General features: G+C 60.2%; 7 protein-coding genes across 7 annotated transcripts in view; 5 read left to right on the plus strand and 2 right to left on the minus strand.

The window, feature by feature from the left end:
* Window positions 1-84: 84 nt before the first annotated feature.
* GGTG_10721 (hypothetical protein) lies at window positions 85-516 on the plus strand (the record flags this gene model as incomplete). The annotated part of the gene is made up of 1 exon (XM_009228597.1): window positions 85-516. The coding sequence occupies one exon, from the start codon at window positions 85-87 to the stop codon at window positions 430-432; it is 348 nt and encodes a 115-aa protein (XP_009226861.1). The 3' UTR covers window positions 433-516.
* Window positions 517-741: 225 nt separating this feature from the next.
* On the minus strand, window positions 742-2,693 carry GGTG_10722 (cytochrome P450 52A1; the record flags this gene model as incomplete). Its single annotated transcript, XM_009228598.1, has 5 exons — window positions 742-910; window positions 1,017-1,731; window positions 1,822-1,894; window positions 1,961-2,438; window positions 2,534-2,693. The coding sequence occupies 5 exons, from the start codon at window positions 2,691-2,693 to the stop codon at window positions 765-767; spliced, it is 1,572 nt and encodes a 523-aa protein (XP_009226862.1). The 3' UTR covers window positions 742-764.
* Window positions 2,694-4,257: 1,564 nt separating this feature from the next.
* GGTG_10723 (succinyl-CoA ligase subunit beta) lies at window positions 4,258-6,261 on the plus strand. Its single transcript, XM_009228599.1, has 4 exons — window positions 4,258-4,488; window positions 4,565-4,657; window positions 4,759-5,908; window positions 5,981-6,261. The coding sequence occupies exons 1-4, from the start codon at window positions 4,441-4,443 to the stop codon at window positions 6,022-6,024; spliced, it is 1,335 nt and encodes a 444-aa protein (XP_009226863.1). The 5' UTR covers window positions 4,258-4,440; the 3' UTR covers window positions 6,025-6,261.
* On the plus strand, window positions 6,206-7,948 carry GGTG_10724 (hypothetical protein). Its single transcript, XM_009228600.1, has 2 exons — window positions 6,206-7,615; window positions 7,687-7,948. The coding sequence occupies exons 1-2, from the start codon at window positions 6,702-6,704 to the stop codon at window positions 7,778-7,780; spliced, it is 1,008 nt and encodes a 335-aa protein (XP_009226864.1). The 5' UTR covers window positions 6,206-6,701; the 3' UTR covers window positions 7,781-7,948.
* Window positions 7,949-8,317: 369 nt separating this feature from the next.
* Window positions 8,318-11,740, plus strand: GGTG_10725 (SEY1). The gene is made up of 3 exons (XM_009228601.1): window positions 8,318-8,634; window positions 8,764-10,937; window positions 10,999-11,740. The coding sequence occupies exons 1-3, from the start codon at window positions 8,543-8,545 to the stop codon at window positions 11,274-11,276; spliced, it is 2,544 nt and encodes an 847-aa protein (XP_009226865.1). The 5' UTR covers window positions 8,318-8,542; the 3' UTR covers window positions 11,277-11,740.
* Window positions 11,741-12,308: 568 nt separating this feature from the next.
* GGTG_10726 (ribonuclease H2 subunit A) lies at window positions 12,309-13,865 on the minus strand. The gene has a single exon (XM_009228602.1). It carries the CDS (start codon window positions 13,585-13,587, stop codon window positions 12,466-12,468), a length of 1,122 nt encoding a protein of 373 aa, XP_009226866.1. The 5' UTR covers window positions 13,588-13,865; the 3' UTR covers window positions 12,309-12,465.
* GGTG_10727 (hypothetical protein) overlaps window positions 13,829-15,776 on the plus strand; it is a 3,126-nt gene continuing 1,178 nt past the window's right edge. The window contains exons 1-2 of the mRNA XM_009228603.1: window positions 13,829-14,457; window positions 14,524-15,773. Of these exons, the coding sequence (XP_009226867.1) occupies window positions 14,211-14,457; window positions 14,524-15,773 (1,497 nt within the window). The 5' untranslated portion in view covers window positions 13,829-14,210. The remainder of the gene's footprint in view (window positions 14,458-14,523; window positions 15,774-15,776) is intronic.

Below are 15,776 nucleotides of genomic sequence, written 5' to 3' on the forward strand. Positions count from 1 at the left end.
CCGGTCTTGGTCGCGGCGGCGGCGGGGGCGGGCACGTGGCCGAGCCCCGCGTTGGGCGCGCCGGCCGCGCCGCGGAGGACGGCGATGCTGTCGTCGTCGCCGTCGTCGTCCGCTGCTGCTGCTGCGGCTGCGGCGGCGGCGGCGCGGCGGGATCGACTGGGCTTGCAGTTTGCGGGCTCTGTGCTCGGCACCACCGCGGCGGCCTTGAGGGACGAGAAGGATGAGGGGGCGGGGTTGGTTCCGGATGGGTTGTTGGTTCTTTTTGTCGAGGAGGAGGCGGAAGAGGACGTGGGTTTGCGCAGGCCTGTGAGGCTCGAGAAGCGGGCGAGGGATAGGGCGATGCGGTTGTTGAGCTCCGTGGCGGTCGTGTGTGTGGGGAGTTTGGGACGGTCGTGGCACTCGTCTGAGGGCGCCATTTTTTTTTGTTTATAGTGCTCGACTTGCCAGCCGAGACGTTTTGTAAAGTACGGGTGGTAGGCAGACAGGAGACAAGAGAATGAACTCGAGTTGCCGCGGATTTGCGATGGAGGAATTGAAAATAAAGTGGAGATACCCTCTATCTAATCGGATCGCAGCCCGCCCCTGACGCCATCAGCTCTGTCGCCATCCCCAATCCTGCACGACATTTCGACACACACCCAAGAAGTTTCCGGTCGATTTCGGCCAGTCCCGCCATCCATGGTACGTTCAGGCGCCAGGCACTTTTTGCGCGCCTTTTCGGAATTCCATCCGGTTTCATCCCTCGGAGCTGCAACGAATCATCATCAAGCTGCCGCCACCCCGTCCTCCCCCTCGAAGAACGCCACCGGCACTCCCTGCCCGGGAGCCCCCACGATCTCGGCCTTGTAAAACTGGGCGTGCCAGTCGCCCCTGTACTCGATCCTGTCGTACTTTTGGAGCAGCAGCACCACTGTTTTTTTATTTTATTTGTGACCATCAAGTGTCACAGACATCATCGTCAGCCAAGCACCCTTGGATCCAAGCACTGACGCTTTTGCTCCCCGGTCTCCACTCACAGCAGTAGGCCATCTCGGTCATGGCAAAGTTCTGCCCGACGCAGATGCGCGGCCCTCCATTGAAGGGCACGTACGTCCACGGCCGGGGCGTCCAGCGGTCCCACCGGTCCGGACAGAAGACGGCCGGGTCCGGGAAGCCCGGGCCGGCGGGCGGGTACAGGTCGGCACGGCGCTGCATCGACAGCGCGCTGTAGACCACGACGTCGCCCTTGAGCACCGCAATCTCCTGGCCTCCCGGCCCCCCCGCCGGCGCCGGCGCTGGCAGGGTGGTGTCCTCCACGGCGGCGCGGATGTTGTAGGGCACGGCCGGGTACAGGCGCAGCGTCTCGTCGAGCGTGTGCCGCAGGTACGTCATGGCCTTGAGGTCCTCGTAGGTGGGCCGGCGCCCGCCCGTCACGGATGCCATCTCGGCCCGCAGGCGCGCAACGGTGGCCGGGCTGCGCGACAGCTCGTACACGCACCACGACAGCGTCGCCGCCGTCGTGTCGCGCCCTGCCAGCAGCACCGCCATGATTTGGTCCCGGATCACTTTGGGGTCGCGCGAGTACCGCGCGATGCTGTGCAGGAAGGTCACCTCCCTGTTGCTGTTGCTGTCCGGTGACGAGAGCTTCTCCAGCTCAGACGGCGGGAGGGCGAGGGCCTGCTCGATGAAGGGCATCATAAACCGCTCGATTACCTTGATGCCGGCGTAGTACTTCTTGGTGGGGACGAAAGACTTCAGCGGCCTGGGGGGTGGTTGTAGAACGTTAGCTGGGAATCGGCAGGATAATGGGCGGAAACCGGAACGAGGAGCAAGGGGGGGGACATGCGCCATGACTGTCAACATCATCTGCACCCGCTGGACGTCGGTAAAGGCACGGGAAAAGTCGTTATTGGGGCTGCATCATGAGAAGTTACCCATTAGTTTCATGCCCGCATCTACAGACAAAGGTCGATACACTCACTTGTCCAACGAGTTGACCGAGTGGCCCAGCAAAAAGTCGGTGGTCACGTCGAGCGTCATGCGGTAAAAGAGATCCATCACGTCGACTGTCCCTCCCGGCTCGGGCAGCTTCCCCAGCAGCACGTTCATCCAGCGGTCGAAGATGTCGAGGTCCCGGACACGGTTGCGCACAAACATGGGCCGGATCAGGGCCCGGCTGTCGTGCCACCGCGCGCCGTCGGTCGTGAAGATGCTGTCGCCCAGGAACGGCGACCACACCTCGTGGAACTTGGGGCCCTTGCCGAAGTCGGAGAACTTGCCCGTCAGCATCGCCTTGACGTGCGCGGGCTCCCGCGTCATGAGGAACCGCATCGAGGGCGCGACCGAGATCTCGACGCAGTTGGGGCTCGCCGGCGTCGCGTCCTCGTAGATGCTGTCGAATAGGGCGAGCAGGTCGTTACTCATCTGCTTCCGGCCGGCTCGTATGAACCAGACGAGCGCTGTTTTTTTTGTGTGCGAGTGTGAGTGTGTATGTATCAGTATTGCTGTTCGGGCTCTATGGAGTATACCGATCTAGGGGAGACGCGAGGTTTACCAGAAAACGGGTTGCCGGCTATTCTTGGGGCCCTCACGGCGCCCAGCTGCCGGATCCGGCGGTCGACCATGGCTTTCCGGACAAAATAATGGACGAGGAAGGCTACAAGGGCCCCCAAGACGAGGTAGCCTGGGCGCATGGCTAGCTTCTCCCACGCCATTACGAATGTCCGCTGCTTGGAGGTATTATTCACGGTCTTGTTTCTTTCTCAAAGAGTCGGGGAATGGAGCTGCCATCCTATGGACGACACCTCTGGATGGGCGACCTTACCCCTTAAATACAAAGCAGCACAGATGAACCTGTCAGCTCACAGTCTCGGCCTCCGGTCGAGGCCATCTGATCGCTTGCAGCGACCCCCAAGTATGTACCTATGTACTGTATATATATCGCGCTCATGTGATCATCTCTTATTCGAGACCTGTCGGCTCGCAAGGAGAGCGAGTTGGGAAGAGTACACACACACTCGCTCAGATGGCGGCGGAGAGCATTCGTCGTCGGGTAGTTGAAACGCAGCTTCCCCGCACCAAAGTATGTATCTCGCAGCCAATGAGGTCTGCTCGTTGCCAACTCGCGAGCAGCATTGGGGAGAGCGAATCCTGAATACCTCGGTCCGGCCTGAGTACATATCGCATGTGCCTGCGTTTAGGTACGTAACTGTGCGCGTGTCCCTGGCACGCATATACAGAGGAGGTCATCTCAACTTTGACGAGGGCTCAAACACTGGTGCTTGGATACGCAGGGGGCACATGTGTTTTATTAATAGAAACACGTCGAGGCTGGTTTCTTGTCTGCTCGGAGTGATCCGATGGCTAGAGATTTGTTTGTTAGTGTTCCCGTTCATCTACATACCTATAGACTCCTTCCAACCTGGGTGTCTGACAACGGGCACATGCCCTCTGAAAACAACCTGGACGCCACTTCTGTGAAAGAGACGCTAGCTGGGACGACAGAACACTCCCGAGCCCTGCGAAAGACTCAGCTTTGCGAAGAAGAAGAGGAACGTCCGTAGTAAACGATGTCGGCCTGTGCATTCTTCAGAACCAGATATATCTCTTGACAGGCGGCTTATTTGAGAGCCAAAGTATCCGAGATTGCGTGCCTTTCGGCTCTCATCAACGTTAATCCATCGAATTTCGAGCGCTGGTTCTTGTCTAGCGAAGCAGCCAACCTGGTGGCGGATACAGCCGCGCTGGAGAATTGGAAATATTAGCGACCATTCCAGTGTAAGCGTTGCGTATACATTCCTTGGGACGAGCGTAGTCAAGTTGTTGTAGCTCGCAATCGCTTGTGAGTGCGGCTTTCCGCTATCTTGTACGAACACGCTCTTGCCAGTTCCATTGGGTTGCGAAAGCGAAGGGAGAAAAGACTGACTCGTATTGCGAAAAATGTAAACGCGCTAATGGATACGACGGGGGTGTTCGTTAAGATATTTGTTCGATATCATCGGATTGGCATGGCCTCAGAGACATTTTCTATCATCGTTGTCTCATCCTTTTTTACTTTCCGGAATGGGCATTTTTTGATGCTATTCCCATGCTGCGAGAGCCCGAGAGTTCCCGGGTTCGTTCCTTGGAGCCGTTGACCCACTACAGCACCAGCCCACTTTGCGCACGCTCGGCTAATCAGATCCGGATCCAGCTCTGCCTTCCAACCAACGTCTGACGCACAGCCATTGGCCCCGGAAATTCCCGTGACGTCTGGAGGAAGCTCGTGCAACGTGCATTTGGTCATTTTCTCAGATTGCGATTGAGCAGACAAGCTGAAAAAAAAAGCCTCGAAACCAACTCCAACGTCGGTTGATGCGCTGAAGGAAGCCAATTGAACAGACAACCCGGTGCTTGTCTGTCTCATCTCGACGTTCCATTCTTCTTTCCCCCCTCTACTTGACCTGCCACTTTTTCTTCACAATGTTCAAGCTCGCTCGCAGTAGAGTTCTGGCTTCGGCTGTGCCCAAGGTTTGTACCTCCTGCTCCAGAGGCACTCTACTCTGGCCGGCGGGCACCTTGCTGACCTGGCGCCCCTACCACGTAGCCTGCTCTTTCCTCCAGACTCCCCGGACTCGCCCAGCAACAACGCAGAGCTCTGAGCATCCACGAGTACCTCTCGGCCGACCTTCTCCGTAAGGTACGACGCACCGAACCCTAGCAACCCCATGGCCTCGCGGCTGTTCGACCCCCTCTCCGCGCCGGGTCGAGAACTAACAATGGCGCTCTTCTGGCACGCAGTACGGCATCTCGGTGCCCGCAGGTCAGGTTGCGAGGACGGCGGCCGAAGCTGAGAAGGTGGCCAAGGATATCAGCAGTGATGATATGGTCATCAAGGCTCAGGTCCTGGCCGGCGGCCGCGGCAAGGGAACCTTCGACAACGGCCTGAAGGGTGGTGTGCGTGTCATTTACTCGCCCACCGAGGCCAAGATGTTCGCCGACCAGATGATCGGCCACAAGCTTATCACCAAGCAGACGGGCGCCGGCGGCCGCCTGTGCAACGCCGTCTACATCTGCGAGCGCAAGTTTGCGCGCCGCGAGTTCTACCTGGCCGTCCTGATGGACCGTGCCTCGCAGGGCCCCGTCATCGTATCCTCGTCGCAGGGTGGCATGGACATCGAGGGCGTCGCCAAGGAGAACCCCGACGCAATCACCACCACCTACATCGACATCAACAAGGGCGTCACCGACGACGTCGCGCGCGGCATCGCCCAGGACCTGGGCTTCAGCGAGCAGTGCATCGAGGAGGCCAAGGACACCATCCAGAAGCTGTACAAGATCTTCCTCGAGAAGGACATGACCCAGATCGAGATCAACCCGCTGTCCGAGACGTCGGACCACCAGGTCATGTGCATGGACGCCAAGTTCGGTTTCGACGACAATGCCGACTTCCGCCAGAAGGAGATCTTTGAGCTGCGCGACACCACCCAGGAGGACGCCGACGAGGTGCGCGCCGCCGAGTCGGGCCTGAACTTCATCAAGCTCGACGGCGACATTGGCTGCCTGGTCAACGGTGCCGGTCTTGCCATGGCCACCATGGACATCATCAAGCTGAACGGCGGCGCCCCAGCCAACTTCCTCGACGTCGGTGGCGGCGCCACCCCGGCCGCCATCAAGGAGGCCTTTGAGCTCATTACCAGTGATCCCAAGGTCACGGCCATCTTTGTCAACATCTTTGGTGGCATCGTCCGCTGCGACCACATCGCCAACGGCCTGATCCAGACCGTCAAGTCGCTCAACCTCAAGATCCCCATCATCGCTCGTCTGCAGGGCACCAACATGGAGCAGGCCCACCAGATCATCAACGACTCTGGCATGAAGATCTTTTCCATTGACGACCTGCAGAACGCCGCCGAGAAGTCGGTCCAGCTGTCAAAGGTTGTCAAGATGGGTAAGTTGAATCTGGTAATATCCGCCGTGGTCCGAGAAGAAGATGACTAACTTGATTCTTCCTGCTCAACAGCTCGGGAAATCGACGTCGGTGTCGAGTTCAGTCTGGGTATCTGATGTGGGCAAATAGGTTTATAGATTGGTCGGTTCCTTCTTCACCCCTTCCCTGGTTCCTCCCCGGTGTATCATCTTTCTTGACGAAGGCGGGCAATATCTTGGTTTGCGAACACGGGCTTGTTAATTAGACTCTGGCTACTGGTTATATTGCATATATCCACCTTGCACTGTTTGGGCGGCTCCCTGACACCAAATTTCCCTTGCCAACATTTCTCTTCTTGGGGCGTTGGGCAAGTATGTGTCCATTTGCGCCTGCGATCTCGGTCAAATGCAGGGAGCGATGCGATTTCAATTGACTCGAGGTGGGGCTGGAGGGCTCAAGGTTACACATCGCATCACTCCTGCATGAAATCATTGACATGTGGGTTATCAAACCTTCACCAGCAGGAAGAGGATGAACCTGCATTTTGCAGGATGAGAGGAATGGGCTGTCTGTGGCTTGACTAATGAAATCACTGGGCTTCAACGGCTTTATTGGTTGCTCTGTCGCTCTCAAATCACTCTCTTGAGCAGAGGTCGCATCCAGTGGATTTGACGTCATTTTGGCTTCACGGGTGACGACGATTGCAACCCGTCTAACAATCCCTCACAAGCCTCATCACATACTTCAAATGAGCCCAACCTAACCAAAAACTGCAAGAGACCGATCTATAGTCAAACTGGGTTCCTGAACAATCATGGCGCCCAACGGTGTCGATCCAGCCATTCTCGAGGCCCTGAAGCTCGACCCTGGCACGGCCAAGATGACAACGCACGGCGGCTCCGGCTTCGCATCGACGTTCAAGCTCGCCGGGACAGCGACCGGCGGGGATGGGAAGCAGGAGCAAAGGGCCTTTTTTATAAAGACGGGCAGCGGCGCCGACGCGCAGGTCATGTTCCGCGGCGAGCACGCCTCGCTCAACGCCATTCACGACGCCGTCCCGGGCTTCTGTCCGCGGTCGCACGCGTACGGCGCCATGGCCGGGTCGCCGGGCAAATTCTTTCTCGCGACCGACTTCCTGGACCTCAGCGGCAGCGGCGGCGGGGCGGATGGCACGTCGCTGGCGGCCAAGCTGGCCGAGCTGCACACGACACCCGCGCCGCAGGCGGCCGCGGAAGACGGGACGCCGCAGCAGGCCATGTTCGGTTTCACCGTGCCGACGTGCTGCGGCTCGACGGCACAGGAGAACGGCTGGCGCGGGTCGTGGGCCGACTTTTACGCCGACAACCGCCTGCGCGCCATCGCAAGGGCCGGGACGCGCGCCAACGGGGCCGACGCGGAGCTCGAGCGGGCCGTCGAGGCCACCGCGGCGAGGGTCGTGCCGCGCCTGCTGGGCGACGGGCACCTGCGCGGCGTCGTCCCTGTCGTGTGCCACGGGGACCTCTGGAGCGGGAACCACGGCGTCGGCAGGATCGTGGGCGGGCCCGGGCATGGGCGGCCAGAGGAGGTGGTGTTTGACCCGTCTTCGGTCTACGGGCATTCCGAGTACGACCTGGGCATCATGAGGATGTTTGGCGGGTTTGGAGCGGCGTTCTGGAAAGATTACGGGGAGCTCGTCCCAAAGTCGGAACCCGTGGAGGAGTTCGAGGACAGGGTCGCTCTTTACGAACTGTATGTGCTTGGTTCCCTCCTTGATGCGCAATATACGGTGTTTATACCAGGCTGACTTTCCTCTGTTACAGGTACCATCATCTAAACCACTTTGCTATCTTCGGCGGAGGCTATAGGGGAGGCGCCATGTCCATCATGAAGAGGCTGTTATCAAAGTATAGCTGAGGATTGTGAATGGTCGTTGGACAGCCAATGGACAGTGGAAGGACAGAGCTGAAGGGACAATAGCACGAAATCTCAGCTTCCGTGAACAGTCACCATGTCTGCTACACGTATTTTCTTTGTCAATGAGAGCCAATGGTTCGGCCATGCACTCTGCGCATTCTTTGCCCCCGAGTTTTTCCACCATGCTTCTCGCGAATGACTGGGCTGGCCTTGTGAGATGGAATAGGGGGTGCTAGACGGATGTCTGGTCAGATGCTGAAGGCAGGAGAGGGCTCCGCGTGGCTGCGGCGCATCCAATCAAGCAGGCCGCTGAGGTGGGGCTGCATGGTGTCTCGGCCAGAACGGGCCTAGCGTGAACATGTGGATGGGAATTGGGCGTCTGAATTGAGCGTCAGATGTCACTTCCCGCAACGCTCCCGCATCCAGCGCTCGCCACCTGAGTCGTGGCTGCCCCCCTGGCAACTCCAGGCCCGATTCGGCTCCCCCGTCATTGACCAGTGGCACGCTTTTTAACATTTGATGAAGTGTCCCAAATCTTGTCTTCACAAGTCGCCCCAAGCAACGACCGGTGCTGCACAAGTCGCTCGCTCCAACAGCACAACCAACGCGACAACCCGCCAGCAGAAATATGGACCACACTCGCTCCCTTGGTCGCTAGAATCTTTTTGCAATCCTCCTGCTCGAGAAACCACCCTCTCGTTCGTCGCCTGCCAATACCCCCTTGCAGCCTCCCTCGCTTGCCGCTTTGCGGAGCCGCGCATCATGAACGGCAAGTTCGCCGCCGTCGGTAGCGAGCCGACGGCCCAGGATTTCGAGCATGGCATCCAGGTCATAGATGAGGACAAGCTCTTCAAGTGAGTCGCATCGCGGTGGGGACAATCGAGACGGCCCGCGGGAACCAGACGCAGCAAAACAAGGGGTCATCAAGGTTGGCGGTCTGTGACGGTTATGCTAACGGCTTGCGCCGCGCGCCGCCCCAACAGCGTCAAGGTCAATGACTACCTCCAGCACACGCACGTGGCCGATGCCGGGTTCAACTACCACCTCATCTCCGTCTTCGGCTCCCAGTCGACGGGCAAGTCGACGCTGCTCAACAACCTGTTCGGCACCGAGTTCAGCGTCATGTCCGAGACGGAGCGCCGGCAGACCACCAAGGGCATATGGATGTCCAAGAACAAGCGCGAGGGCGCCGGCGAGGTCAAAATGGCCGACAACATCCTCGTTATGGACGTCGAGGGCACCGACGGCCGCGAGCGCGGTGAGGACCAGGACTTTGAGCGCAAGAGCGCCCTCTTCGCCCTTGCCACCAGCGAGGTCCTCATCGTCAACATCTGGGAGCACCAGGTCGGCCTGTACCAGGGCGCAAACATGGGCCTGCTCAAAACGGTGTTCGAGGTCAACCTGCAGCTGTTCCTCAAGGACAAGGCCTCGGCCCCGCGCTCGCTGCTGTTCTTTGTCATCCGCGACCACATCGGGAACACACCGCTCGCCAACCTGCGCGACACCCTGATCCAGGACCTCACCAAGATCTGGTCTACCATCTCCAAGCCGCAGGCCCTTGAGCACGCCAAGATCGAGGACTACTTCGACTTTGCCTTCGCCGCCCTCCCCCACAAGATCCTCCAGCCCGAGAAGTTTGTTTCTGAAGTGCAAAGGCTAGGATCGAGGTTTGTTACCGGGCATCGGTCGACCCCGGATCAGGAGTTCGCGGGTGGCGTGTTTCTGCCCGAGTACCACCGGAGGATCCCGGCCGACGGCTTTTCCATCTATGCCGAGGGCATCTGGGACCAGATTGTGCACAACAAAGACCTGGACCTGCCCACGCAGCAGGAGCTGCTCGCCCAGTTCCGCTGCGACGAGATCGCGAGGGAGGTTCTCATCGCCTTTGACGAGGCCATCGTGCCGCTCGAGGACCAACAGGCCGAGGCCTCCCGTCTGGGCAAGCCGTCGGTCCTGCCCGACCTCGGCCGGACTGGTAGCACCGCTCGCACCAAGGCGGTCGACGGCTTCAAGGAGCTGGCGTGCCGCTACCACAAGGGTGTCGCTGCCAGAAAAGGGGCCGAGCTCGAAGCCAAGATCGACACGCGCCTCAAGGCATTGTACATGGGGCAGGTGTCGGCGGTCCACAAGGCCGGCGTGGCCACCTTCAGTGATGCCGTTACCAACGCTGTCAAGGCTGGACAAAAGTCCGGAGGCTCCTACGAGTTTGCCGAGATTGTCGACAAGCAGAAGCGGAAGACTCTCGAGTTCTTCAAGAAGGAGGCCAAGAGCCTGCTGATCGAGGGCGTCTCCTGGACGAACTTCAGGAGTCAGTACGTTCTCTTCGAGAAGGAGCTAGACGAGGCTAGTGCTCGCCTGCGGAAGGACGAGATGCGCCGACTGGCCACGCGCGTGGAGCGCTGGGTCAAGTCGCGCCTCGGAGACTCGATCGGGCTCGAGTTCAACAAGCTCGGCTCAGGGCGCGGGGGGACAGGCGCCCCTGAGTCGGGTGAGAAGCCGACGGAGAAAGACTTGTGGGACCGCATCTGGACTGTGTTTGTTGGCGTCGTCACCGAGGCGCAGGAACGGTTCGCAGACCGGGCAAAGAGCTTTGAGGCCAGCGATGACGAGGTGCACGTCGGCCTGTGGCGGCTGCGGCGCAAGAGCTGGATAGCCCTTCGGGAGAAGATTGAAGAGGAGGTTATGGAGGGCAACATTCTGCTCAAGCTGCGGGAGAACTTCGAGGACAAGTTTAGGTACGATGAGGCCGGAGTTCCGAGGATCTGGCGGCCGACAGACGATATCGAGGGCATTTACACACGGGCGCGCGAGTCGACGCTCACGCTCATACCGCTGCTGTCGAAATTCCGGCTCTCGGCCACTTCCGCATTGCCAGACCTTCCCGGGTGGGTGGGACACCAGCCGGGGGGCGTAGAGCCTGAGGATGAGGAGGACCTGACGCCTATCGGAGGCATTGACGAAGACGAGGGCAAGAGCCTCGAGGAGGAGATGACAGTGCTCAGCGAAGCCAAGCGTCAGGACCTGGTGGTGCGGTTCAAGAAGACAGCCGATGGCGTCTACGTCGAGGCCAAACGCGGTGCTCTCGGCGGTATGACGCAGGTGCCGCTCTACTTCTACGTCTTGCTCCTTGTCCTGGGCTGGAACGAGATCTGGATGGGTAAGTTTCTATTCGCTCCTAGCTGACCTAAAGTGAAACGACAAGCTGACAAGCCGAGTAGTTCTGCGCAATCCTGCCATGTTCATTCTTCTCCTAGTCTTTTCTGGCGGCGCCTACGTCGCCTACACCCTTAACCTCCTGGGGCCCATGATGCAGATGAGCTCTGCGGCAGCCAACCAGGGAGGCGAGATCTTCAAGCAGAAGCTCAGGGACTTTGTCGCCAACAACGATACGGCCAGGCAGGCGCTGGCCATGAACGGCGACTCGGTCAAGATGGACTCTCTGGACAGCAGAGGAAGGAAGCGGACGCCGAGGTCCGACGACGACGACGAGATTTAAGATGTATGAGCCCACAAGGGGATGACGAGCACGATGGGTTTCCGGAAGCTGCAACGATTTTAAGTCTTACGAGGAACACACTATTCTCACGCAATGAACCCTTGAGGGGACAACGAAAGGGGTAGGAATATGGTTAATGGCGCCTGTGCGACTGGCTATCGGGCTGGACAGGCATTTTGTGTATAGACGGTCAGGATGGAACACTAGACGGACTCCTTTAAACGTCCCTCCATGGGCACTCGGCACAGTTGGCACATAATTTGTAGTTGGCCAACGGGGCGGAAGATGACGGGATGGATGAACCTATAAATGGAAGATTGACGATAATTTGACACGGCGGTGTGTATTCAAGGTGCCGGTTCCCTAAACTGTCTCGCCTCATCCATCTTACAACTTCATAGCAAACAGGCACACATTTTACTTTTAACCCGCCCAACATTTTGCCACGAGAACGAATGTCTTTATCCAGAATGGCACGACGTAACTTGGCTCTCTCCTTTGCATGCACGTGAGTTTCAACGCCGTTAAATAAAAGACAAAGCGTTAATTCTTCACCACATCGTCCATGCAGCCTACCCAGGGAAGCAAAACAAAAGGGCTACAAAAAGAAGGTGATAGTCATTTGACTTTACCGTGGCAGGGCATTGATCACATCTCCGTTCCCGGGGAGTCGAGCTCAGAATCTCGGCGGGTCCCTAGTCCTGGCTAGTTCCATTCTCATCATGGGGAAGGGACGGAAGGGGAGGGAGGAAGGGGCGGCAGGCGCGGCAGGGGCAGCTGCCACGATGGGGGAGGAGAGGATGTGTGAAGTTCACAAAATGGCTGCAAGCGACCTTGGGTTACTTGGATGGGCGTCTGGCTGAGCTTTTGTCCGTCTGCTAATCTGCAGGAGTAAATCATGCCGCAAGTGGTGATCGGTTGTGCTGTGAGCCAGTGTAGACCGACAGGCTGGCAGCAAGGAGAGATGGTGAGAGGCAGCCGCTTCGTCGGGGGGTAGGGGAGCGTTCAAGGAGATTGCACAGCCTTTTACAATGTGAATCATTACTGTGTATTCAGTTCGCCATGCCAGCAAGTGCCGTAAAACGCCGTCGCAGATTCTAACCCCTTATTATGCCCAAATGACAGACGCATTCATATGAAGCCTCCCGCCGGATACCCGAAAAAAAAAAAAAAACACGCACCATGCAAATCAAAACGCTTCCACGTCGGCAGGGGTGCCGAACCAGGTGCCCAGCTCGTCTGCGTCCTTGTCCCTGCCGCCGGCGACGAGGAAGTCGGTCATGCGGCCGTTCTCGCCGTCGTCGTCGAGGGGCCAGTCGACCTTGACGCTCGCCACCTTTGCCGTGCCCGTCGGCTCCAGCATCTCCTTGGCGGTGCCCCAGCTGAAGCGGCACTCGGGGCCCCAGCCGAAGACGGGGTGCATGTTGCGCCTCATCCAGGTCACGCACCGCGCGTCCGACGGGTAGCCCGAGCCCCAGCTGGCCTGCTCGTTGCCCTCCTCGTCGTCTTGCTCCGCCTCCTCGCCGCCCGGTGCTGCTGCTGGCGGCCGCAGCACCGTTTTGTACAGCACCTCGAGGGCGGCGTCGCGCGTCACCTTTGCGCACACGCTGGCGGCGCTGACGCATGGGTAGAGGCTGTCGGCCTTCTTGGCGACGGTGACGCGGGCTGTGGGGAAGACGCGCTCGAGGCGCTTCTGGTAGGTGGCGGGAGGGCCGACCGTGTCGACGTAGATCTCGGCCACGTTGACGCCGCGGTCCATGACGCCGCGGATCAGGGCGACGGTGGCGTCGAAGGCCTGGGCATTGAGGTTGTAGGCCGCGGCCGAGGCGGGCCGCATCATGTTGGCGCCGATGTCGCGGGCCGACAGTGCCGACACGGCCCAGCCGCAGGACGAGTAGAGGTCGCTGCCGGCGGAGCAGAGGGCCTCCATCAGGGCCGACCGGACCTCGGGCTTGAGCACCTTGGAGTCGTCAAAGTGGTGCGTCTCGCGCAGCAGCGGGTCCGACAGCGGCGCGGGGAGGTAGAAGACGCCGTAGACCATGGGGCCCAGGACGGGGCCGCGCCCGGCCTCGTCGACGCCGAGAAAGCAGGGTGGGCCGAGTTGTGTGTCTTCCTTGGCGTCTGTTGCTTCTGTTGTTGCTTCTGTCGGCGTCTTGGGCGGGAGTAGGGAGTCAGGCACGGGTGAGAAGTGTATGTAGGAGTCGCCCGCGACGATGGCCGGCTCGTTGATGGAGGGCGGCATGAATACGTCCTCGGCGGGCGTCTCGAGCGCCAAGTTCGGGTTGTCGTCGGCCATCTGTGTGTCTTCCATGTCGGCGGCTGTATTAAGGATCAAATTGAGTCTCGGAATCAGGTGTTACAACAAGGCGAGAGAAGGGTGGTCTGCTGTTGGCTTTTCGGAGGTCGCAAGCGACGCGTGAAGTTGGCCATTGCCGAGAACGCGTTAATTGGTAGGGATAGTGTCCCTGGAGCGACAGGGCCCCGCCCCTGTCTAAGCCAAGCTCGCCTTGGGCCGTTGATGGAGCTGGGGCACGGACGCGTCGAGAGTTTGACTGAGATTCACGTCGTCTCACAGCGACGACAACAAAGGACGCCGGCTGAAGCTGCAGCGTGCCATGAGAGGCAGCTTCTCCGATCCTCGACAGCTCCCACAATCAAGCCAGGACTGCTTGCTGTCAATCCAGAGCTCGCCTCTCGCCCGTCTGCGTCCATAATTATCCCCGCGCGTCGCAGCCGATTGGGTCTCGCACCGCCGCAGTTGCGATTTGGTCGTGATTGGTTTGTTTTGTTGTGATAAATTTCGACGCCTGAAGCTGCGCAAATCCGTAGCGACAAACAAAAAAAAAGTCCCCGAGCTTGGGCCTCCACAACGCCAGCGCGATCGCGGTCGCGCGACAGCAACCATCCCTAAATCGCACGGAAGCCGAACTGACCATGGCGCCGAGGCCAAACGGGGCCAACCGGCGGACGCTGGCTAGCGAGCAGGTCTTCGAGCTGGGCAAGCAGGGCCGCAAGACGGGCGTGGTGCTCCCAGACAGCGGGGTTCGCGACGAGAATGGCATCATGCCTCTGAAGGGCATCTTCGACTCGCCCGGCAAGGACCGAGCTAGCGATGACGATGACGAAGATGAGGACGATGACGACGAAAACAGCGACGAGGCGGACATGGACATTGAGAACAGTAAGCTCTCGTCGGCGCGCTTCCTGTAGGGAAGCCTGGCCTGCTAACCGCGGGCGCCCACAACAGCACCTGGCCCGGACCCGCGCTCGCTGCTTAAGAAGCAGCAGAGCGCGCGCCGGCCGATCCCCCGGGCTAAGTCCCCGGCTCTCACGAACCTGCAGTCCCCCCCGATGCGCATCGGCGAGTCTTCCCCGCTGCGCCGCCCCGCGCCCGCCGGCGCCGCCTCCCAGCTCAAGTCGGGAGCGACGCGCCGCCTCAACTTCGATGCGACGGAGCACGGCCTTCCGAAGCCCGCCGGCGCCTCCCGGCTGCCCAACGGCGGCGCAGCCTCTGACGATGACGACGACGAGGGTGAGACCAACCACGACGATATCGACGCCGTGGTGGAGGAGTCCTTGGCCATCTTGGATGTGGGAGACGACGACGACGACGACGACGACATGCCCGATCCGGTAGACGACGCCGAGACGGAGCCGGAACCGGAGCTAGAGCCAGAGCGTGTCGTGCCAAAAACAGCGGCGGGGAAAGCAAAGGCAGCGGCGGCTGCCAAAGCCGCCGCAGCACCAGCACCCGGTAAGCGTGGCAGGAAAAAGCGCTCCTCTCCCGAACCGCCCGCTGAGCCTGAGCCGGAAGAGGCCGAAGAGGAAGACGAGGAGGAAGAGGAAGAGGAGGAGGAGGAGGAGGAGGAGGAGCCAGTACCTGCTAAGCGCGGACGCCCCGCGGCCAAAGGCAAAGCGAAGGAGGTCGCGCCTCCAAAGCAGCAGCAGGCCGACTCAGGGAAGCGCAGGAGAGGGGCGCCAGGGCGTCACTCGGCAAACAGCGCCACGGCCGACGAACCGGATCCCGAGCCAGAGCCAGAGCCCGAACCAGCTGCGAAACGCCAGCGCGTCGCACCCGCGGCCGCAGCGCCAGCTGCCAAGGGGCGCGGACGAAAGCCCGCGGCGGCCGCCAAGCCACCCGTCGCAGAGCCAGACGCGGAAGAGGGGGACGAGTCGTCGACAGCGGCGGCGCCCCAGCCGAAGCAAAGGGGGAGGAAACCAAAAAAGGCGGCGGCTGCGGCGGGCGGCGACGTGGGCGACACGTCGGTGGTGATTGTGCCGCGTGCGCCGCTGCCCAAGCGGAGTGGGCTCGTCATCAACCGGCGCGACGTCCCCGGCGAGTCGGACGCCATCACGCGCACGCGCTCGGGCCGCAGCTCGTTCCGGCCGCTGTCGTGGTGGCGCAACGAGCACGTCGAGATGGAGCAGGACGAGGTCGAGGACACGCTCCCCGGGCGCAAGGGCAGCCGCATCGTGCTGCCCAGCGTCAAGGAGGTCGTC

Source organism: Gaeumannomyces tritici, assembly GCF_000145635.1.
Source record: "Gaeumannomyces tritici R3-111a-1 unplaced genomic scaffold supercont2.6, whole genome shotgun sequence".
NCBI classification, from domain to species: domain Eukaryota; kingdom Fungi; phylum Ascomycota; class Sordariomycetes; order Magnaporthales; family Magnaporthaceae; genus Gaeumannomyces; species Gaeumannomyces tritici.

What these genes read in the sequence shown, in the direction of transcription:
- GGTG_10723 (XM_009228599.1), top strand. Translation starts at nt 4,441, where the DNA reads ATGTTCAAGCTCGCTCGCAGTAGAGTTCTGGCTTCGGCTGTGCCCAAG. An exon ending in CGGCCGACCTTCTCCGTAAG is followed by an intron (nt 4,658 to 4,758) that starts GTACGACGCACC and finishes TCTGGCACGCAG; the next exon opens with TACGGCATCTCGGTGCCCGC. An exon ending in GTCAAAGGTTGTCAAGATGG is followed by an intron (nt 5,909 to 5,980) that starts GTAAGTTGAATC and finishes CCTGCTCAACAG; the next exon opens with CTCGGGAAATCGACGTCGGT.
- GGTG_10725 (XM_009228601.1), top strand. Translation starts at nt 8,543, where the DNA reads ATGAACGGCAAGTTCGCCGCCGTCGGTAGCGAGCCGACGGCCCAGGAT. An exon ending in GATGAGGACAAGCTCTTCAA is followed by an intron (nt 8,635 to 8,763) that starts GTGAGTCGCATC and finishes CCGCCCCAACAG; the next exon opens with CGTCAAGGTCAATGACTACC. An exon ending in CTGGAACGAGATCTGGATGG is followed by an intron (nt 10,938 to 10,998) that starts GTAAGTTTCTAT and finishes CAAGCCGAGTAG; the next exon opens with TTCTGCGCAATCCTGCCATG.
- GGTG_10726 (XM_009228602.1), bottom strand. Translation starts at nt 13,587, where the DNA reads ATGGAAGACACACAGATGGCCGACGACAACCCGAACTTGGCGCTCGAG.
- GGTG_10724 (XM_009228600.1), top strand. Translation starts at nt 6,702, where the DNA reads ATGGCGCCCAACGGTGTCGATCCAGCCATTCTCGAGGCCCTGAAGCTC. An exon ending in AGGGTCGCTCTTTACGAACT is followed by an intron (nt 7,616 to 7,686) that starts GTATGTGCTTGG and finishes CCTCTGTTACAG; the next exon opens with GTACCATCATCTAAACCACT.